The following is a 24410-nucleotide window of genomic DNA, read 5'->3' on the forward strand; positions in this document are numbered from 1 at the left end:
CAGTTGCTTCTACCCTTAACACTGACTCCTGCAACCATTCATTGAACTCTTTCTCCAGCTATCACCTTATTTTCGCACCTGTGTCTCTCATCATGGGAATGCTAAAAGAGTTGAAGCCAGAGAGAGAAAGTTATGTTAACAGAATTAACATAGAAACAAATATTTAATTGAAGTCAGTCTCAATCCATTTGTGGATGGATATGGATTGACAACATAAAACCAGCAATACTTCAGGGATGAATAGGCAGATCCCTTAGCAGACAGATGAACATAATAAAAATCAGGTAAACCATGTACCTTCAATATAAAAATACACTTTAGTAGCCAATCCTAAAATATTTGCCTACCAGAAAGCACAACATTTCTCTTAATCCCGTTGGCATGAAACTGTCCACGAATATTTATTCACTGTGAAGGATAAACAAAAATTCAAACAAGTGTTCCACAAAATATAGCAGTGTCAATTCAGTCTAGTTTAACATGGGCTATCTGGACTGCACTTCTTCCCACCGTGCTTCCTATAAGGACTCCATTCCCTACTCCCAATTCCTCCGTCTACGCCGCATCTGCACCCAGGATGAGGTGTTCCACACCAGGGCATCGGAGATGTCCTCATTCTTCAGGGAACGGGGGTTCCCCTCTTCTACCATAGATGCCAGGGTCACTTCTATACCCCGTGACTGCTCTCACTCCCCATCCCCCCACTCGTAACAAGGGCAGAGCCCCCCTTGTGCTCACCTTCCACCCTACCAGTCGTCACAACAAATAATCCTCCAACATTTTCGCCACCTCCAACGTGATCCCACCACTTGCCACATCTTCCCATCTCCTCCCCTGTCTGCTTTCCTTCCGTAACTCCCTGGTCAATTCGTCCCTTCCCACCCGAACCACCCCCTTTCCGGGCACTTTCCCTTGCAACCGCAAGAAATGCTACACTTGTCGCTTTACCTCCCCCCTTGACTCCATTCAAGGACCCAAGCAGTCTTTCCAGGTGCGGCAGAGGTTCACCTGCACCTCCTCCAACCTCATCAAGAATACATCTATCTCTGCCTTAACTATATCTACTGTGTTAGCCTTCACAGCCTTCTGTGACAGAATTCCACAGATTCACCACCCTCTAAGTGAAGAAATTCCTCCTCATCTCCTTCTTAAAAGAGCATCCTTTAATTCTGAGGCTATGACCTCTAGCCCTAGTCTCCCACTAGTGGAAACATCCTCTCCACATGCACCCTATCCAAGCCTTTAACTATTCTGTACGTTTCAATGTAACTCATTCTTCCAATCTCGAGCAAGTACAGGCGCAGTGCTGTCAAACGCTTATCATATGTTAACCAACTCATTCCTGTAAACCTCCTCTGGACCCTCTCCAGAGCCAGCACATCCATCCTCAGATATGGTGCCCAAAATTGCTCATAATATTCCAAATGCAGCCTGACCAGCGCCTTATAGATCCTTAGCATTTTATACCTGTTTTTGTATACAAGCACTCTCGAAATAAATGCTAGCATAGCATTGCGTTTGCTTTCTTTACTACCGATTCGACTTGCAGATCAACTTTTTGGGAATCTTGCACCAGCACTCCTAAGTCCTTTAACCATATAACAATTACAGCACGGAAACAGGCCATCTCGGCCCTACAAGTCCGTGCCGAACAATTATTTTCCCTTAGTCCCACCTGCCTGCACTCATATCATAACCCTCCATTCCCTTCTCATCCATATGCCTATCCAATTTATTTTAAAATGATACCAACAAACCTGCCTCCACCACTTCCACTGGAAGCTCATTCCACACCGCTACCACTCTCTGAGTAAAGAAGTTCCCCCTCATGTTACCCCTAAACTTCTGTCCCTTAATTCTGAAGTCATGTCCTCTTGTTTGAATCTTCCCTATTCTCAAAGGGAAAAGCTTGTCCACATCAACTCTGTCTATCCCTCTCATCATTTTAAAGACCTCTATCAAGTCCCCCCCTTAACCTTCTGCGCTCCAGAGAATAAAGACCTAACTTATTCAACCTTTCTCTGTAACTTAGTTGTTGAAACCCAGGCAACATTCTAGTAAATCTCCTCTGTACTCTCTATTTTGTTGACATCCTTCCTATAATTGGGCGACCAAAATTGTACATCATACTCCAGATTTGGTCTCACCAATGCCTTGAACAATTTTAACATTACATCCCAGCTTCTATACTCAATGCTCTGATTTATAAAGGCTAGCATACCAAAAGCTTTCTTTACCACCCTGTCTATATGAGATTCCACCTTCAAGGAACTATGCACGGTTATTCCCAGATCCCTCTGTTCAACTGCATTCTTCAATTCCCTACCATTTACCATGTACGTCCTATTTTGATTTGTCCTGCCAAGGTGTAGCACCTCACATTTATCAGCATTAAACTCCATCTGCCATCTTTCAGCCCATTCTTCCAAATGGCCTAAATCACTCTGTAGACTTTGGAAATCCTCTTCATTATCCACAACACCCCCTATCTTGGTATCATCTGCATACTTACTAATCCAATTTACCACACCTTCATCCAGATCATTGATGTACATGACAAACAACAAAGGACCCAACACAGATCCCTGTGGCACCCCACTAGTCACCTGCCTCCAACCCAACAAACAGCCATCCACCATTACTCTCTGGCGTCTCCCATTCAGCCACTGTTGAATCCATCTTGCTACTCCTGCATTTATACCCAACAGTTGAACCTTCTTAACCAACCTTCCATGAGGAACCTTGTCAAAGGCCTTACTAAAGTCCATATAGACAACATCCACTGCTTTACCCTCGTCAATTTCCCTAGTAACCTCTTCAAAAAATTCTAGAAGATTAGTCAAACATGACCTTCCAGGCACAAATCCATGTTAACTGTTCCTAATCAGACCCTGTTTATCCAGATGCTTATATATATTATCTCTAAGTATCTTTTCCATTAATTTGCCCACCACTGAAGTCAAACTAACAGGTCTATAATTGCTAGGTTTACTCTTAGAACCCTTTTTAAACAATCCTTTAGCACCTCCGATTTCTGGATTCTCTCCCCATTTATAAAATAATCTAGGCCTTTATTCCAATACCAAAATGCATGATTCCACATTTGCTACGCTATATTCCATCTGCCACTTCTCTGCCCACTCCCCCAACCTATCCAAATCCTTCTGCAGAGTCCCTGCTTTCTCTACACTACCTGCCCCTCCACCTATTTTCGTATCATCTGCAAACTTGACCACAAACTTGACCTTCAATCCCCTCATCTAGATCATTAATATACAATGTGAAGAGTAGCGACCCCAGCACCGAGCCCTGCGGAACTCTGTTAGTCACTGGCAGCCAACCAGAAAAATACTGCTTTATTGCCACTATTTGCCTTCTGCCATGCAGCCAACCTGATATCCATGCTAGTATCTACCCTTTGATACCATGGGCTCTTATCTTCCTCAGCAGCCTCCCGTGTGGCACCTTATCAAAGGTTTTCTGACAATCTCGGTAAACAACATTTATTATCTCTCCTTTGTCCTGCTATTTATTTCTTCAAAGAATTCCAGCAAATTCGTCAGGCAAGACCTCCCCTTCACAAAGCCATGCTGACTTCGGCCTATTTTATCGTGAACCTCTAAGTACTCCGTAACCTTATCCTTTATAATCTATATCATATACTTATTAAAACTCTGATCTTGTACGTGTGTATACGTGTTTGTATATATGTGTGTGTATATGTGATTGTCTATGCAGCTTCGCAAAAACACCACGCGGTAACGATACAATTTTGACATATTCCGATTGACATATTTCCCCTCGAGGCTGGGAACACCTTATCTGAACATTTTATGCTTTATTACTCAACTTCCATCCCCTGACTCTCTTAAATTTCAGCCATGTTGCTGGTGTCTTCCACTGTGAAGACTAATGCAAAAAAGTTATTCAACCCCTCTGCCATTTCTTTATTCCTCTTACTCACTTCTCCTGCCTTCTTTTCCAGCGGTCCAACGTCCACTCTTGCCTTTTACTCTTTTCTAACTGAAGAAACTCTTGCTATCTTTTTTTTAAATATTATTAGCTAGCTTACCTTCGTATTTCATCTTTTCTCCCCGTTTTGCCTTTTTAGTCACCTTCTGTTCTTTAAAAGCTTCCCAATCCTCTGGCTTGCCACTTGGATTTGCAATGTTATATGCCTGAAATTATATACATGGTTTTGCGACAGTTGATCCCACATTCTGCAATTTGATTGATTTAAGCATTAAGTTGAATAGATGATGGAATTTAAGATCTGATAACTTCTAGGATAAACACCTTTTCACATGGACACAGTCTGAACAAGGGTCTCGACCCGAAACGTCACCCATTCCTTCTCCCCAGAGATACTGCCTGTCCCGCTGAGTTACTCCAGCATTTTGTGTCTTCTCAATATTTTTAATAATGATAATTGAATGATACCTTAAATGCGTGAATTTCAAATTGAACAATCTTTATGAAGTTCTGTCAGTCATACTATTAGAATTGCTTATCAACTTTTATTTGACCTACTGAACTTAACTTTTTAAATAAACTCCTGTAAAATGTAACCTCCTTTTCTGTGCACAGTTTGAACTGCTTACTGCTTTGAAGTCATTACACAAACATGTAGAAAACAATCAGCTGCCACCAGAATTTGATGGAACTTCTGTCTACTGTCACAGTAACTGGATGTGCTTCCGCTTGGTGAGTGTCAGTTGAATACACTATTTGATGCAAATTAAATGCTGGATGCAATCATCAAATTAAAAAAGACCACAATATGTCAAATAAAATTTGTCTGCAGTTTTGGTGTCTGGTCATTGCTGGCAGTAGGACATATTCTCATCAAGAAAAGAAGGAAGAAATAAATAAGCATTGCATACATTTTAAAATCAAAACAAACAACAATTATAAATAAATTCAAACTGTTCCCATTAATTTAGGTTTTGTAATACTTAAATTCAGCAAATGTAGACAGTAGCAGATGGACATATCTTCCATGATAAATGCAGTTGAATGATCAAGATAGTGTGATAAAAGAAAGTTGGCTGGCCAATGTGGAATATCCGAAGGCTTCAATTTCCGCCTACTATGCATTATCAAAAGAGAAAATACCATTGGTGCAAGCGCAATCTCTTTTCGAGCACAATAAAGGCATACTGATTTTGGCCATTTTGCTTACTCCATTAACATGATATGTATGGAGCAATTTTCTTTATTTTTTATTACTGGAAATAATTTGACGTATTCAAATGCACGTTAGTGACAGATATCATTTATTTAAACTATTAACTGCTCGTCATAGTGCATTGCTTGGTGCAATTAGACATTTATCAAGGTAACCTCTTAAATTGCAAGAGATAACAACTAAATAATAAAAATTTTAGCATATGTTTGCATTTGCGCTGAGGAAGTTTCATCTAGTCATCTTTGTAAATGTGAACAGAACAGCATGCTAGTGATTTATAAAACAGATTGAATATTGGGGCAGATTTAACAATTAGTGACGGGCATTGTTGTCTTTCGAAGTCATCCGAGTAATACACCTGGCAGTATTCTCTGTGGTAAAGCACTGTGCTACAAGTTCCGTTCTTATATTAGGGAGCATCATGTAGGGACAGCCAAAAGTAGATGGCATGAAACATGAATAATGCTTCTAAAGATCTGAAAAATGTCAAAGGTTAACAAGCCATAATGTACTTTAACAATTCATGAAAAGTTTTAAGAATATTTTTGAATGTAGTGACCTTTGAGAAACTCTTTTTATATCACCAACAATAATTTGAAACTCTTGGAGCACTTCCAATCTATTCATATTAAAGGCATAATAATGTCTACATCCCGAGGACATAACACAGAATTCTTCAGTGAGTGTATAATGTTCTTGTCTGGTTCAGAGCACAGCCTACTGGCCAGCAGTGAATTGCTGATGACAACTTCTCAGTTTCTGCATTACTTTATTTATACCAGTCCTTTCCAGGATGTTTTTTGTGGGAGTTGATTGAAAATTGCTATATGGTCCCTAAAATGTTTACTGCAAGGGGAATATGAATTTTGTATGTTCAGTTCTCCAATAGGAATCACTGGTCGAATATTTGATTAATTAATTTTTCCATACAGGCTTGATGATAAAATATACTGCTTCACGAATCTTGTGTTCTAAATGTATAAGTAAATGCAAACCAGGAACTGAATTAAGAAGATTTAGTTCCAATGCTTAATGGTAAACTATGCCTTCACTGCCCAGAATTAAGCTATCAGACTTCCATGAAATGGGAAGCCTATGAATTTAATCCGAATTGTGCTGACCAACATATTAGTTAAAATGGCACCATCTATATTGCATGGTGCTTTTAAGTATGCTGAGTGGACAGAGTGATTACCAGCCATCCTCAGAAGACACTGGTGTGACCATAATATTGCCAAATTGAAGCACAGTAATCTGGCTTAAGATGTGTGTTAAACATATACAGGGACAGTAACACTTGATGGAAAAATAAGTCTCCCAATACAAGCCCACCCCTGCATCCCACCAACTTGCTATTCAGGAAAGGTTTGTCAATGACTGGTGTTTTAGTGATTGATGTAAGGAGAGTTTTAGGTTTGCAGATTTACTTGAATTTGCATTGGAAAAATATGAGGTCCCAATGTCACGCTCAGATGTTGGGCACCATATTCTGCAGTAGAAGCTGAGGAATGAGGCTGAAAGTCAGTGCTGATTTTGACCTCAAATCTTGACATTTATCAAGTTACAACTTCCATGTTGAGGAGAATATGATTCTGGCTCAACAAAAGCCCTGATTTTCAACTAAAACCAGCCAAGACCCCATAGAAGTACATAAAATTATGAGAGACATAGATAGGGTAGGTAGTCAACTTTTTTCCCTAAGGTGGAAATCTCAAAGTCAACAGAGCGTAACTTTAAGGTGAGAGGAGCAAAGTTTAAAGGAAATGTGCGGGGCAAATTACTTTGCGCAGTGGTGGATGCTTGGAACACGTTGTCAAGGGTGGTAGTGAAGGCAGATATGATAGGGGCATTTAAGAATGGTTTAGATAGGCACATGGATATGCAGGGAATGGAGGAATATGGATCAATTGCAAGCAGAAGAGATAAGTTTAATTTGGCATCATGTTCGGGTGGGACTTTGGGCTGACTGTTCTATGTTCTTGATGTGGAGTGTGAGTGCATTAAACATTATGTGACTTTGTGATCATGTTCCAGGATTTTTGCTCCTATGGTTAACTTTGTTTGGACTTTCTTCCAACTATATTTTAATACTTCTCACGTGTGTTTCCTTGCCATCAGTAGGATAAGGCCCTCTTGCCTTCTCTACCCATTAGCAAAGTTCTGCAGAGCTGTGTCCAAAAATTGGAGTACCAACTCTCACCATTCCAGCAATGTTTGAAAGCTTGTAGAATGATTTCAACCACTGGTTGAGATGTGCACTTCTTCTTCAATCAACACAATCAACTCCATATATGTTTTTCAGCAGTGGATTATTTGTATGGAAAGAAAATTGCAGACAAACACAGATACAATCCTAATAAGGCCCACTATGACTTCTAAGAGACATTGCCACCTACATAAAGTAAAAAGCATACTGTACCTTTCTCTCAAAAGCCTTCTTTCTGTTTTTTATCCCCATCAAATGAAAAATAAGGTGAATAATCTGCTTACAAAAATCTGCAACACTTGTTTCACCCATTAAGAATATAAAAGTAATATTAATGGCAAAGTGAAATATTAATATTTATCAAATATAATAGCCTTTATTTAGATCTAGATTATAGATAATATGTCTGAAATATTCTATTGATTTCATCTATATGTTATCTGAAAGATATTTTGTGTGTAAAGATTGTTTTTAATTATTTTCAACAAATTTGTGTCACTACAGAAACTGGAACAGCTTATGCAGGGATGCAAAGGTGCAAATAGTTTTATCCAGAGCAACATAGAGAGCTTGAGATCAAATAGACTACCAGAAACTGCTGAGGTAATTGTTAAGATTTAATATTCTAAAGCATTTTAATAATTTTCATTTACAGCAGCCTGTGTACAGTAACCACAGTTTTGCAGAAAGAAAGTCCTGCAAGGGCTTCTCACCTCTGCTGGAGAATGCCAAATTGATAAAAATAGAGCATTTTGCTCTATTCAGTCATTAAATGCTTCAGTTCTTTTAAATAATAGATTATTTAATTAAACTGTTCAACTGCAGTTAGCCTAACTGTTTTATAATTTATTCATTTTGAGTGATTTGGGCATTGCTGACAAGGACAGTATTTATTATTCAACTATTATTATGCCTTGAGACGGTAATGGTAAGCCATTTCCCCGGACTGCAATAGTTTTTCTGATGAATGTATGTCCACCATACTGTTGAGTAAGGAGTCCCAGGATTTAGACCTACCAACAGTGAACAAATAGTGATCAATTTTCAAGTCGGCATGCCCTGCAACTTAGAGGGGAAGTTCATACGCACCTTAAGCCCTTCCTCGTGGCACAACTGACAAAATGAAGATGCTGTTGGTGTCTCCTTGGCAAGTAACTGCAGTGCATTTTGTAGATGGTACACACTTCTGTCACTATGCGCCAGTGGCGAAGTGATAAATGTGTACGGTGGTGGCTGGGGATCTAATCAAGGAGGCTACTTTGTCCGCGATGGCTTGGAGTTACTTGAGATTGTTTATCGTTTCCTACAAAGAGGAAGGCATAGCTGTGGCCCATGCGGGTGGAGGAAGTGGGGAGGAGTCAAAGGACAAGTTGTTAAGGGTGAGGACCAGCTCCGCTAGGCGGAGTAGTGTGTTAGTAGAGGGATTTCGGATGGTTCTGTTGGGTACGTTGAACAATCCCTCTCCCAGGCGTACCTGGCCCGCTCCCCGAACTCTATCTCCGTTATATTGAAGACTGCATCGGTGCTACCTCCTGCACCCAAGCAGAACTCATGGACTTCATTAAGTAAGTAAGTAAGTAAGTTTTATTTATATAGCACGTTTTAAGTCAACTCGCATTGACACCAAAGTGCTTTACATAAATTAAATAATAAGTTTCCATACAAACCATAGAAAAAGTTTTTTAAAAATGAATAAAATGGACACAACACATTATAGAGTTCAACGCAAACGTCCCCCTACAGCAGAATCAAAAATTTGCACTGTGGGGAAAGGCACCAGAAAGTTAAGTCCTCTTCCTCTGTGAAACACCCGAGGTCGGGGCCCATTTGTGGCCGTGCAGCCAGTCCGATGATTTTCAGGGCCCTCTTGCCGTGAAGATGGAACTTCGGCGTCGGGTGAAACATTCCTCAGCGGCTTGGAAAAGTCTGGAGCGGCTGCCTCCTCCCCGGTGACCGCGGCACTCGTAGTCCTCAGGACGCGCCGGTTGGAGCTCCGACCCTGGTGAACTCGATCCCTGGCTCTGCGGCGCACCAAATCCAGCGCCGCCCGCGGCCGGACGCCCACTTCACCACCACTTTACATCCTACTCAAATTCACTTGGACCATCTCCGACACCTCCCTCCCCTCTTTTGATCTCACAGTCTCCATCACAGGAGATAGACATTCGACTGAATAGACGTTATCTGGGAGTGGAAACGGGGCTAGATATGCTGGTGAAGGAGGTGTATGGCACTCTTGCCTTCATCATTAGGGATAATGAGTACATGAATTGGGATATCATGTTGTAATTGCACAAGACGTTGGCGAGAACACTTTGGAATATCGAGTGCATTCTGGTTTGTTGATGTGATGATATTGACAGTGACAGTGATGGGTGTTTTGCAAATATAAATCTTTAGTGACCTGGGAATATAATTTAACTTTGTTTACAGGAGGCCAGTGTTTTTTTGCAGCAGTATAAGCAACTAATGAAGAATGTACTGGAAGATGCAAGTTTGGTTAAATTGCAGCTTGAAGGCGGATTGATCATTGCTCGACTGAGAAAAGAGGAGTTGTATATCGCTGGAACAGGAATGTTCAGGTAACATTAAAGATTCTCCTACAAAGAAATGAAGTGTACACAAAGTTTGGGATCCTCAATACAATTACTACAGGTGCAGCGTCCATAAGGGGAAAAATACTCTCTTGTTTAGCCACAAAGAAATTAGATAAAAGATAATTTGAAATTGGTGGAGATGCATGGCTGTAAAGTGCTGTGCTCAGAAAGGACCATGTTCTGGAACATTTGGCTCGAAGGGCCGAATGGCCTCCACCTGCACATATTTTCTATGTTTCTATGAATGAACATTCTGGAACCTAAGTGAGATATTGTAGGCAGATGCCATACAGAGATTCACATGTGACTTGTAGACTGGAGATTGTGACAGTTAAAATGATTCATTCTTGCTTTTCACTTTATATCAGTTTATTAAAATAGTTTGCTGTTTAGATTTTCTACCATATTTTGGCTGTGTGTATTACCACTAAATAGTATACTTCAGCAAATTGTGCTGTAATTAGCAAATCACTACGACTAAAAGTTACCAAACAAGTATGAGCATTGCTTTTGAGTTTCTTCTAAATATACAGTAGCAAGACTCAATGAGGAAAATTCTGCTGCCCTCTTTCGGTGCTACATGTGAATTGTTTCCCTTTAAGAAGAGATTATTAAATTATTTGTTTAATGTAATTGATGCACCAATTATAATTTCAATATTCAACTTTAGCAAAATTTCAGTGATAAAAATATTTGGGTAAACCAAATCAACAAGTAATCCCAGTAGTTGAAATGGAGCAAAGTAACAAGAATGTTTCATTGTCCATATTTTTTTAAATTATTTTCTCTTCTGACTTCTTACGCAGTACAATCTGATTAAAGAGAGGGCTGCATCTGCTCAGAGCATTATTAACTGCATGTATCCTCATGTTATGTTTAATCAATTCAGTGCATTTGACCATGTAATTTTATTTCTTCCCCAAGTAAAAGCACATTTTAATAAATCCAAAAATGACACAAAGCTTGTGGGAAGTGGTGAACTTCAAGAATGAACAAGTGAACATTGTTTATTAAATTAACATTGTTATAAAGGAAGTAATGTAAGATAAGCAGAGTAACAAGAGTGAAAGAAATTAAAAAAAGTGAAAAGTTTTGTCCTGGTGGAAATCAACTGTTTGATGCTGATCATTATTATTTTCTTACAGAGATACGATTGAATCTGTAACAGAATTGTATAACAAAGTGGATGAGGGAATTCATCAGCTGGTTATGTTATCTAATAAACGCATTCAGGAGCTAGAGTTTCTGACAGAGTTTAAAAAATATGAAGGAGAGTTTAAGGAGGTAAGATTCAAGAACCAAGTTAAATTCATGAATTGTTTTGCATAATGAACTAGTAATGTTATGAAATGGACTAGCACATTTAGCTCATGAAACCTGCTGTACTTGCAGATCCCACAAGTAATGGTGGGGTTCCATTCCTCTGATCAGTTCGCAATTTGAACATTTCTCAAGTCGAAAATGCAACCTCGAACCGAATTCCCACCCTGTAGAAGATGCCTGCAGTCTTGAAACAGCTGGCAAATCCATCCCACTGGTCTCCCAAATGCTCATTTGGATGAACTGTACATAAATTGAGCCCTTGTAAACTGGGGAGGACGTATATTTGGTTACAGGCTAATCTAAACAACTTTATTTATCTATATTTTAATCATAACCCTACCTATTAAAAACCTATCATTGCCACAGTACTACAATTGTACCAGCAGTTCTTTGGTGAAACAAGTTAAATATTTCTATTATATTTTGTGGAAAAATGTATGCCTATTGTGCTTCTTAGTTGCATTGCTCAAACTTTTAGGATAATAGCTCCTTGTTTATGATTTATACACTAGAACATCCCATGCATCTTAATCTTTGGAAAGTCTGGACAGCCTGGCATCCATGTAGACAACATCCCCTACCCTCATTGATCACTTTTGTCACCTCCTCAAGAAATTCAATTGTGCTCATAAGACATGATCTAATGTGGACAAAGCCTTGCTGACTGTCCCTAATTAGCCCATTGTCCCCTTAATGCAAGTAAATCCTATCCCAAATAATCTTCTCCAATAGCTAACTACCGCTCATGTAGGCTAACCAGCCTATACTTTCCTAGATTACCTCTCCATGTCTTCCTAAGTACAGGAACAGCAAAGATCATCAATGCAGCCTACATATGCAGCCTACTATTCCCTACTGCCATCAGGGAACACGACAACAAATAAGCTCTGAACTACAACAGACTATTATTATTATTGCACTATATTTGTTTATTTATTGAGTATGTGTGCATGTGTATATATTCACACTGAATTTTCTTTCTCCCGTTATGTACTATGTTTACATATTCTGTTGTGCTGCAGCAAGCAAGAATTCCATTGTCCTATCTGGGACATGTGACAATAGAAACATAGAAACATAGAAAGTAGGTGCGAGAGTAGACCACCAGGTCCGTCGAGCCTGCACCGCCATTCGCTCATGGCTGAACACTAAACAGACACACTTACCCACAAACAGTAGACACAAGACACAGAACACAAGACACTACCCTCCCCTTTATACCGCTATCACCCCTCTCCACCCCAAGAACCTCGTGATCTCCTGGGGGAGGCAAAAAACCGGATAAAAACCCAGGTCCAATTCGGGAAAAAAATCCGGGAAATTCCTCTCCGACCCCAATCCAGGCGATCGACACTTGTCCAGGAGATCACTCAGGTCTTACTATACTAACCATACCTAGGTCCATATCCCTGCCCTCTCCCCGTAGCCCCTTATCCCCTTGGCAGCTAAAAAACCATCTATTTTAGTCTTAAATATATTTAACGTTTCTGCTTCCACTGCTCCCTGGGGCAGTGAATTCCATAAATTAACCACCCTCTGGGTGAAGAAGTTCTTCCTCATCTCAGTTTTAAAAGAGCCCCCCCTTATTCTGCAACTATGTCCCCTAGTTCTAGTTTCCCCGATCATTGGGAACATCCTCGGTGCATCCACCCGATCAAGGCCCCTCACGATCTTATATGTTTCAATGAGATCGCCTCTCATTCTTCTAAACTCCAAAGAGTAGAGTTCCAGCCTACTTAACCTTTCCTCATATGTCAATCCCCTCAATAACTTGACTCTTGACCTGCAATCACTTTGCTTGCCTCTTTCAATAACCTGAGATAGATCCCATCAGGAGTCGGCGATTTATCCATCTTAATGCTCTTCAGGAACCCCAATGCTATCCCCTTGATCTCAAACTGCCCTAGCATATTGATATTCCCCATGCTGATCTCACTACTCTGCATCTTCTTCTACTTGGTAAATACAGATGCAAAGTACTTGTTTAGTACCTTGCCTGTATCCTCTGACTACAACTATAAATCTCCTCATTTATCCTTTATCAGTCCTACCTTTTCCCTGGTTACCCTATTGTTTTTAATGCACATATAAATTGCCTTAGAATTTCCGTTAATCTGACTTGCCAATCTTAATTCAAGGCCCCTTTTGGCCCTTCTAATTGCCCATTTGAGTTCTTTACTGCTTGCCTTATATTCTTCAAAGATCCGGTGCAATTTATTTTTTCTCAACCTCACATAGGCTTCCTTTTCTTTTGGACCAAATTTACAACCTCTTTAGTCAACCAAATTGCCCTTATCTTGCCATCCATATCCTTCCTCCTTACCTGAACATGCTGGTCCTGAACTCTATTCAGCTTGCATTTAAATGACTCCCTCATGTTAGATGTGGACTTGCCCAATAACAACTGCAATTCCTCCGCCTACTATTGTAGTTTTATCTCTTTCTAGTCCTGATTGTTTCTGTATCCATCCATCTCAAATCTTTATTAACTGCATTTTGAATGTGGAGCTGCCTAGCTTTTTAGCTTTTCATCCACCATTACATCTGCAAGTGTTAAGTGTGAAGAAGGGTCTTGATCCGAAACGTCGTGCCTTCCTTCACTCCAGAGATGCTGCCTGTCCCGCTGAGTTACTCCAGCATTTTGTGTCTATTTTGTTATTTTAATGCTGGATTACATATTTTATCATCCATTGGTACATATTAGTATGATTTCTAAATGAAGCACAACAGGGAAGAGAGTTATTTCTGTTTTAAAATAATTCATATTATTATGGATGAGAAACCCCCTCAAGAACGACTCAAGTCAGTCTATTTCAATATTTAATTGATTTGTAATTTACCATTTCTCAGTTCACTATTGTATCTATTGAATTTACTGGTTCTTTTCTGAGTGAGGACTTCCTTTAGTTCTATATTTGTCTAATACTATTGTGAACTTGTGTCTCCTTCGTTTTCTTGGTCTTTTGTTCAGAATTTTTATTTTCTAATCCATTTACTGCCTTGTATTGGACTGTCAAATTACTGCTGGAAACCACCCTTCGTGTCAGTGTCCAAACTATTAGTTTTGAAAGTAATCAGCCTTTCTGAATATAAAACATTAGTTATTTTATACTATCCTATATTTGGTAAAACACTAACAACACCCAACTTAATATTTGCACTGCACCAGCTGAACTCATTTTGTTTCAGAATAAAATATGATATAGATAATAAATTTGATTTAACATCCTACGTTCCTGCTTATATTTTATCAGTTGAAAATTTTCAGGACTGAATTTTATTGTCTTTTCTATTTATCGTGCTCATTGAATATAGATATGTTTGCATACGTGTGTTGAAGCTTCTGTAAACCTCCAATCCTTTTTTGTCAGGTGAGTAGCTGGATCGAGCAGGTTGGAGAGAAGCAACTGGAGAGGAGGAATCAATTGGAGGATTCGCTGGATCAATTGCAAAGTACACAGGAAGAGTTCAAGAGCTTTTACAATATTTCTCAGGTACATGTAAATTATTTTGATAGGCTAATTTATTTATGTGAAATTCACCTCCTGTTTGACTTGTTTCTCAGGATAAGGAAGTATTGGTTAAATTTATTTATTGGTATCGGTAAAATGACATATTTTTATATGACACAGAAGGATGCTATTTAGCTTATCAAGTCAATGCTGGCTCGGTGCAGTCCCATCAGTCCCATACATCCGCATTGTAACCTATTGCCTCTCACATATCCATCAAATTTCCTCGATTCTATCTCCTCTGACTGCACCCGGTGCAATTCACAATAGCCAGTCAGCCTACAGCATATTTTTGGACTGTGGAATGAAACTCACATTGTCACAGTGAAAGCATGCAAACCACACATGGATAACATCAGAGAATAGAATTGATCCAGAGTGCTGCTGCCACACAGCTCCAACTGACCGCTGCACTCCTGTGCCATCCTATGAAATTTTGGATTGAACAAATTAAGGATGTCAGTTAACTCCAATTAATGACAATTAATTTATTATTTTTACAGGGTTTTAACTTACCCGTAACATTAAAGAAAATATATTGACCTCAGTCTGATACATTAATCATGGTGCACGTATAAGGGAACAATCAAATACATACAAATTACTTATGGTATCTCAGTGTCACTGACAGGTGTAACAGATTCTTCTGTTATAAATCTAAAGAAGGGTCTCGACCCGAAACGTCGCCTATTTTCTTCGCTCCATAGATGCTGCCTCACCCGCTGAGTTTCTCCAGCATTTTTGTGTACCTTCTGTTATAAATGGTAGCCTACCAAATTTAATGCAAAATAGAAATAATCGGTTTGTTAATTTAGATTTAAAAGCTTGCTTTATATTTGAAAGATCTGCCCATCTTGCAACTAAGTGGCAAATTTGCATTTTATTCTTTTAAAGGTTGTTATACATATATTTGTAGATAATTACCAGTTTGAAAGACTTTAGGTTTAGGTTTATTGTTGTAACATAGGTTATATGCTTTGTTTTGCATGCTATCCAAACAGATCAGATATACCATACATAAATACAATCAAGTCAAACTCAAGTATAATAGATAGAGCAACGAGGAAGGCACAGATTGCAGAATATAGTTCTCAGCATTGAGAGTTCCTTAACTAAGTTCAATGTCCATAATGTCCCCCACACTGCGCATTTCAGCACTAGCCCTTGCATTTTCTTCAGCCGAATATTGTGCCCCTGTTTGGTCCAGGTCATCCCACACACACCATGTGGACACCCAATTGAACTCAACAATGAGGATCATCACAGGAACAATCCGCTCAACACCACTTCCCTGGCTCCCTGTCCTATCCAACATAGCCCCTCCACACATCCGGCGAGTAGTCCTCACTCAAAGGATGCTCCAAAAGACCAAAAACTCCCCTCACCTGCCAATTCACATGGACATCTTCAACCCACCCACTGCTCGACTTCCATCTAGACGACCAATTTGGAAGAACCCACCACCAGCTGATTTCACCATCCAATCAGCTTGGAAAAAGGAATGGGAGTCCAAGGACGCCCCAAATAAACATCTGGTGTCAGACCCCACCCTGGCACCAATCTCCCAAGGAAGCCGTGGACGACGCTGAATAGATTCAGGACTGGACATGGCCTCTGCTTGGCCAGCCTTCACAAATGGGGCAGCAGCCCAACCCCACGGTGTGCTTGTGGAGAGCAGCAAACAATGCAACACATCATTGAAGCATGCCCTCAACAAAGACTCAAAGGAGGACTTGTCACCCTTCATACAGCAGATCAAGAGGCAACTGCTTGGCTAAAGGACTTTGCATTCACTAAATAAATAAATAAATGTCCATAAGGGGATAGAGGTGAATTGATTAGAAACATAGAAAATAGGTGCAGGAGTAGGCCATTCGGCCCTTCGAGCCTGCACCGCCATTCAATATGATCATGGCTGATGATCCAACTCAGTATCCTGTACCTGCCTTTTCTCCATACCCCCTGATCCCTTTAGCCACAAGGGCCACATCTAACTCCCTCTTAAATATAGCCAATGAACGGGCCTCAACTACCTTCTGTGGCAGAGAATTCCAGAGATTCACCACTCTCTGTGTGAAAAATGTTTTTCTCATCTCCTAAAAGATTTCCCCCTTATCCTTAAACTGTGACCCCTTGTTCTGGACTTCCCCAACACCGGGAACAATCTTCCTGCATCTAGCCTGTCCAACCCCTTAAGAATTTTGTAAGTTTCTATAAGATCCCCCCTCAATCTTCTAAATTCTAGCGAGTACAAGCCGAGTCTATCCAGTCTTTCTTCATATGAAACTCCTGACATCCCAGGAATCAGTCTGGTGAACCTTCCCTGTACTCCCTCTACGGCAAGAATGTCTTTCCTCAGATTAGGAGACCAAAACTGTACGTAATAGTCCAGGTGTGGTCTCACCAAGACCCTGTACAACTGCAGTAGAACCTCCCTGCTCTTATACTCAAATCCTTTTGCTATGAATGCTAACATACCATTCGCTTTCTTCACTGCCTGCTGCACCTGCATGCCTACTTTCAATGACTGGTGTACCATGACACCCAGGTCTCGTTGCATCTCCTCTTTTCCTAATCGGCCACCATTCAGATAATAGTCTACTTTCCTGTTTTTGCCACCAAAGTGGATAACCTCACATTTATCCACATTATACTGCATCTGCCATGCATTTGCCCACTCACCCAGCCTATCCAAGTCACCTTGCAGCCTCTTGGCATCCTCCTCACAGCAAACACTGCCCCCCAGCTTCGTGTCATCCGCAAACTTGGAGATGATGCATTCAATTCCCTCGTCCAAATCATTAATATATATTGTAAATAGCTGGGGTCCCAGCATTGAGCCTTGCGGTACCCCACTAGTCACTGCCTGCCATTGTGAAAAGGACCCGTTTACTCCTACTCTTTGCTTCCTATCTGCCAGCCAGTTCTCTATCCACATCAATACTGAACCCCCAATACCGTGTGCTTTAAGTTTGTATACTAATCTCTTATGTGGGACCTTGTCGAAAGCCTTCTGAAAGTCCTGATATAACATATCCACTGGTTCTCCCATATCCACTCTACTAGTTACATCCTTGAAAGTTCCATCCTCGAATAGTAACCTACATTATGGTTTATTTGTTCACTGAGGAAATGATTTAAAAAGACTATAAACCATATTCTGACTGGGTGTGCTTGATGCATTTATTCATTCACTGAACATTTTTTTGTTTACTTTAATTGCTACCATAATGAAAATAAAATCCTGTAAGATTTCTTACGCTTTCAAAGTGATAGTTGAATCAGCTAGTTACATACTTTTGATTGATTCTACATTAACGTTATTCTGGTGACATAACAGCCCATTATCTCATTTCCCCCTCACCACCCCTTTTTTCACAGCAGCAATCCCCCCCCCCCCCCCCAGCTCGGCTCATCCTGTGCCACATGACACATCTATTATGTAAATGTTTCTTAATTGTACTGGATGATCTCTTTGTTGCTTCAGGATATTGCTGTTAATCAGATTTGGTAGTAATTTACACTTGAATCTCTTGGCATGGTAAATCGTTAATTAATACTACCGTTAATTAAAATGAGTGTTAATAAATTCAGCTAGGTTTTCAAAAGAACTGTCTGATCAAAGTAAAAATAACATTGTGTACAGACAGGGTTGCTTTTAAAATTCTCTAAAATTTTAGAACAAAATGAGGCTACCTGTAAGTGGGTAAATCGTAGAAGTTTTAGCCCTTTATTAGTCTTTTTCTTCTCTGATTACACAGGGACGTGATACTCTGGTCTTCAGGTAGGTTAGATAAAATGTAGGATAGGAGCCCTCATTCATTTGCATGTAGATTCACAGGCTGCAGAATAGAGAAGACAAAGAATTGTTTTACATTAACATTTTTTGAATACCATGATGTAAGATGCATGTAAAAACTCTTAATTTCCTTGACAGAAGGCAATGCTCCTTCCCTAGCTTTACAATTTGACAAAGCGTGTCTGATCATGTCAGAATGGGGCTTTGGCATTACGTCATCTAATAGTCTAATACCAAGTGACCATGGCAATCTCGTTGCTTCGTGTTACACAACTTTGGAATGCAGAGCCAAAAAGGATTTTCCATATATATCTCTACCAAGCGAATATGGGATAGAAAGATGTAGGAAGGAACTGTAGATGCTGGTTTACACCGAAGATAGACAACAAAATGCTGGAGTAACTCAGCGGGACAGGCAGCATCTCTGGAGAAGGAACGGGTGAAGTTTCGGGCCTTAGGAAGGGTCTCGACCCGAAACATTACCCATTCCTTCTATCCAGAGATGCTGCCTGGCCCGCTGAGTTACTCCAGCATTTTTTTGTTTATCTTCAGTGGGTTGGAAAGAATTGAGCAGCATGTCCTATAGAGGAAGAAGTTCTCCCTAATGAGTTTGTCACTGATTCACTTCAGGTGCAGAATAGAAATCTCAAGACTTAAATCTTGCAACGTTACTGGAAAGTGGAAAATTGACACATTTGAGTTAGAACACTTGCATATTGTGCAATCTTTCCTGACAAAATTAGAGATCTATATTCTTTCTGCTTCTGACACCATTTCGCCCTTTTTTTTGCTATTATTTTCCCCATTGTTTTGTCAATGAAAATATCAGTGGAGTATTAATGTACTAATTTACAAAGCAGTTCAATTTCAGAATCCTGAAAGTAAGCATTCCAGTAAAATCTTTTGCTCCTTATAATTAAAACATTGATTTCTATTAATTTCTCTGACTACATTCCTCACGTAGTTTCAATTGCAGTTTGTAGGGATCTTTAGGGTTCAGGTTTTAGTGAATTAAAATACAACTTCCATGCATTTCACATTTAACTACAAGTATTTAACTCGTGTGTGAAAATTTTTATTGTCTGAGCTGTGCTAACTAAAATAAGATGCATAAATATAATTATATGAGTACAAAATAAAGAAATCAGCTCATTTTCCTTTACTAGAGTTGATTCTCAGGAACATAGTAGTTGTTGATAATTCGATGGTGCTTCACTTTTGATATATGGCCTCCTTTTGTTGTAGAGGTATTGTAGGAAAGGCAGGGATCTCATGAAGAAGTTGGAACAGCGGCATGACTTTAAATCGTTGGAATTGCATGCTTTTGAAAGCAAGCTGCTGGCATACAAAAAGCAGTTTGGAGAATTTGCAGAGAACCTGGATGAAAGCAAACAGAAGATTGACAAGACTTTATTGTTATATGAATTTTTTGACAAGGTGCGTAGAAGTGCTACTTAGTTTATTTTAGTGATTATAGAAAGAACATTTTAGTGGTTAACTGGGAATATGTAAATTATTCAATAAACTCAAACAACAATTAACCAGTATTTAATAAGGATGAATCATATTCAAAATCTGTGATCATAAACTTCAGTGGGATGGTCCTTTTGTTGTCAGTATCTGTTGCAGCTTAGTATCTTGTCAAGACAACTAAGGAAGGTAGGATGGGAGAGGGGGAAGCAATTTAAGTTAATATGTTCTCACCCAGTGCTTGTGATCTAAAATTAAAGATGTTATGTAACCTAGTACAAAAATGTCTTAACCATTAAATCAATATGCTATTTGATATTGCAACAAGCAACATGAAATGGTAAGGATGTTTTTTTTCATATGTTTCCTGGGCATATTTGATGGAAAAACCTCTGAGGTAATCTTATTAACTATTTTATGGAGGTTATTCATTTCATCTGCCAAAATTACAGCAGGCAATCACCATCATCCATATGTACAATCACCTTTTGAAACTAAAAGGAAAACACTGGTATTCTGGTAAGTATTGAGTTCTGCCTATAATACTTTATACTGCCATTTGTACGTGTCAATTTGCTTCATTTTCTTTTCCTTCCTTCCTTCCACAATAGATGTTGCAATAGTCCTTCCTTCCACAATAGATGTTGCAATTAAGGGTTGTACCGCTGATTACAACACCACAATGATTCATATTCACCACAATGATGCATATTGAACCATTGCTGAAGTTAATGAGAAGAAAGTGTTATAACACAATCTTTGCACTCTGGCAGCTGCATGCGTGTTTATTGCTTTGTCAACAAAGAAAATCAGATCTTGCTTCTGGTTACTTTTTAACCACTTCAAAGTTCTTAATTCCATTTAGAGAACACTTCTAATACTGATGTGTAATATCAGGTGTCATTTTATATAATGTTGTAACTATTAGTGTTCTTTGACCCTAAGATTCCATTTTCCCACTATACTAAAGCACACAAAGATTGACCAAATATGAATATTCCGTGCAAATTCTACACCATTGCACTGAATGTGTTTTAGCTTAATTTTTAAACGTTTGAAAGTTGCAAGATGGACAATTTAATTATCCACGGTGCAATAAATTTGAGGTTGGATACTGTTTTAATAATTGAAGTAGAGCATAAATTCTCACCAACACACTGCCCCCAAACAAAACCAGTGTAAAATAATTGATTTGCTTAGCTTCTGTGTAATCACATATATAATTCTCAAACCTGCTGACAACACGATTATACTTTCATAATTTTCATCAAGAATTATTACAGATTGAAACTGACAAAAGGCGCATGGGGAAAAAGACACAAGAGGTAATAGTAGTCAATGCTAGTACATTGTCCTAGGCAAGAATGTGCTTTGTAATTCATTACATTGAGGAATTAATTGGTAAAAGGCGTAGGAAGCTGAAGGCACAAGGACTAGGGAATACTGATCTAAGGATTTGGATGGTACATGGGCAATATGAGGAAGAGATATTTTACTTGGTGAGTGATAATGATTTTGAACTTGCTGTTTGTGAGTGGGGATGGTTGTTAATTTTAAAAGGAAAATGGTTAAATGCTTCAAAAAATAAACTTATGAGGTTGCAGAGATATTAGTGGGGGAATGAGACTGAATGGATTGCTCTCCAGAGAGCCTGCAAAGAATCAATAGGCAATGCCCTCCTGTGTTACGATGAACTTTTTAAAAGCTAAGATGAATTTGTCATAGAGCCACACAGCAGGTAAATAGGCCCTTTGATTCCCCCTAACTTTGATTTTTTTGATTTGATTTGATTCCTTTATTGTCATTCAGACCTTTCGGTCTGAACGAAATTTCGTTGCCTGCAGTCATACACAATAATAATAAATAACAAAACATACAATAAACACAAATTAACATCCACCACAGTGAGTTCACCAAGCACCTCCTCACTGTGATGGAGGCAAAAGTCTTAGTCTCTGTCTCTTCCCTCCTTGTTCTCCCTCTGCGCTGCTGCTAACCATGCTGACCAAGATGCCCCATCTACTCTAGTCCCACTTGGCCATGTTTTGCCCATATCCCACCAAAACTTTGCTATCCATGTACCTGTCCAAATGTTTTTTAAATGTTGTTATGAGACCTGCCTCAAATACCTCCTCTGGCAACTCGTTCCAAATGCACACCATCCTCTGTGTCCCCCTGAAAGTTGCCCCTCAAATTCCTAAATCTTTCTTCTCTCAGTAGAGGGTAAAGATTTAATTATGTAGAGATGAATTAAAAAGAACAATACTTTTGAAGTGGCCTCCCCCACTAAGTCTATCCAGCATTTTTGTGTACCTTCTAATACTTTTGAAGTATTGGGTGCATCTTTTTAGTTTATTGTCATGAGCACCAAAAATTAAGCTGTGATGTTATAATTTATTAACATAAAAGTATTACAACACTGCATTATTTTTTCACTTGTTTGGCCACTATTAAGCAAGGTTGACAGCTAGGCAATTAGCTCCAGCCTGCTGCCCAAGTTACTTTGTATCTGCCATGAGGAATAGTGAAATAATTACTTTGCATAGCTTTCGTGACCACTTTTCATCCGTTCCACTGCAGAAATGCTTTGCAGCTGTTTATTGTCTCCCTGGAAACCTGGGATGAGATTTGAACTCTCTGTGCCCTGTTATTCCATACATTGTACGTTCACATACAATGTTTTTGTGCTCTAGTTCGGTATTGTGTTCCTACTGAAAGATTAAAAAAATTAAGTTTTTTCCTTGCTAAAGAATCTTGATTATTATTGAGGTGTAATCGCTATTAGGAGAACGAATGTGGCAAACAATCAGGTAAAAAGCAAAAGTAAATTGTCGCTGAATTAAAACTGGCCTTGAAATCTTCACTGCTTTGAGAAGAGTAATGAAATCTATTACATCCATTTAACCTGATCCAAAGGCATCTCGTCCCCACCTATCACATTCATAGGTGGGGACGAGAATGGGGGGGGGGGGGGCGGGACGCTAGCGCCAGTGTACGAGGTCTAGTAACAGTTCCAGAGTCCAAGGTTTTAACAACAGAGGTTATCCAAATTCTGAAAGTGAGTTTCAGAAGCTATTGTGAAAGTTTCTATTCAAAATTCCAGCTTTTCATGAATGTACAAAATTAAAAACATAAATCAATGCAACAATTGGGAACCATAATTTAAGTAGTTTTTGTTTTTTCTTTTAATCTTTAAAGTGTTTAAAATGTACAATTTAAAAGTGGTAATCAAATCATTAATGTTAGTTTTTCTTTGAATACGTAAAGCGCCTTGCGATGTAAAGCGCCTTGAGTATTAGAAAGGCGCTATATAAATCCCATCCATTATTATTATTATTATTATGTTACAAATGAAGGTAGACACAAAATGCTGGAGTACTCAGCGGGCGGGGACAGGCAGCATTTCTGGAGAGAATGCCTTATGTTACAAAAGATCTTGGCTTTTTGACAGCCGTAAGTTGGGGGCTTGCCATGGCATGGCTGGCCAATGCACACTCTGCTCCACCACCGCACTGTGTGGGGTCTCTCTGATGAATAGTCTGCTTACTTGACATAAGTGTAGGTGATGGAGCAGAAAGTGTGGTGACTAGACAGTCAGTGAGGTGGGTCAGGTACAAATGTTGCTTAGCTCAGATGTGGTTTATGTGCAGGGTGTTAACTCATCGATAAAAAGTGTTGTAAAATCCGGAAGGACATATTGTATAGCCATTCTGTTGTCTTTTTTATTCATAAGTTATTTCAATCTGACATACTTGTTTGACTGGAATAATCAAGGATTTTATTGCAATATTTACCAACAATTGAAAATGTTGTAATTCATTCGCAGTCTCTTTTTGCAATTCTATCTGATGGACCCCTAGAAAAATTCTCAATATAGGCAAATAATCTATTAATTTTCTAACTATGCAAAGTAATGCAGTAGTTCAATGCTACACAAACACAATTATAATACTGTTAATTTCTGCACATGTACTGTCTCTGGCTCTTCTGGAATTGGAGAGCCACTTTTCTTTGTCAGATCCCCATCTATAAGATCGGTAGTTCTGTTTTGCATTTCTTAAATCAGTAACTTTACCCACAAAGCCAGCTCCAAAATGTCAAAAATCCCCTGGACAACACTTGCTTTATGGCTTTAATTAATCAAACAGCTTTCCCAAAAGGTTACAATGAATAGACATATCTTCAGCATAAGTGTTGGGAAATGTATGAATTTGGTTTGATTCCATGTGGAGTCCGACAACAGAATACAGTACGGAAATTACGTCCATTTAGCTGAGAGGGATTTCAGAAATTCTGCATTTGTGCATGGTTGTAT

At 39.2% G+C, this 24410-nt stretch overlaps 1 protein-coding gene across 7 annotated transcripts in view; it reads left to right on the plus strand.

Annotated features, from left to right (window-relative positions):
- LOC116982783 overlaps positions 1 to 24410 on the plus strand; it is a 106721-nt gene that overhangs the window by 32349 nt on the left and 49962 nt on the right. For 5 of the 7 annotated variants that reach the window (XM_033036221.1, XM_033036222.1, XM_033036223.1 and 2 more), the window contains 6 exons: positions 4588 to 4704; positions 7899 to 7997; positions 9828 to 9976; positions 11137 to 11275; positions 14686 to 14808; positions 19871 to 20062. In XM_033036221.1, the coding sequence (XP_032892112.1) occupies positions 4588 to 4704; positions 7899 to 7997; positions 9828 to 9976; positions 11137 to 11275; positions 14686 to 14808; positions 19871 to 20062 (819 nt within the window). The remainder of the gene's footprint in view (positions 1 to 4587; positions 4705 to 7898; positions 7998 to 9827; positions 9977 to 11136; positions 11276 to 14685; positions 14809 to 19870; positions 20063 to 24410) is intronic. The other 2 variants (XM_033036227.1, XM_033036225.1) reach the window with 2 other exon arrangements.

Source organism: Amblyraja radiata, chromosome 17, assembly GCF_010909765.2.
Source record: "Amblyraja radiata isolate CabotCenter1 chromosome 17, sAmbRad1.1.pri, whole genome shotgun sequence".
In the NCBI taxonomy this organism is placed as follows: Eukaryota; Metazoa; Chordata; class Chondrichthyes; order Rajiformes; family Rajidae; genus Amblyraja; species Amblyraja radiata.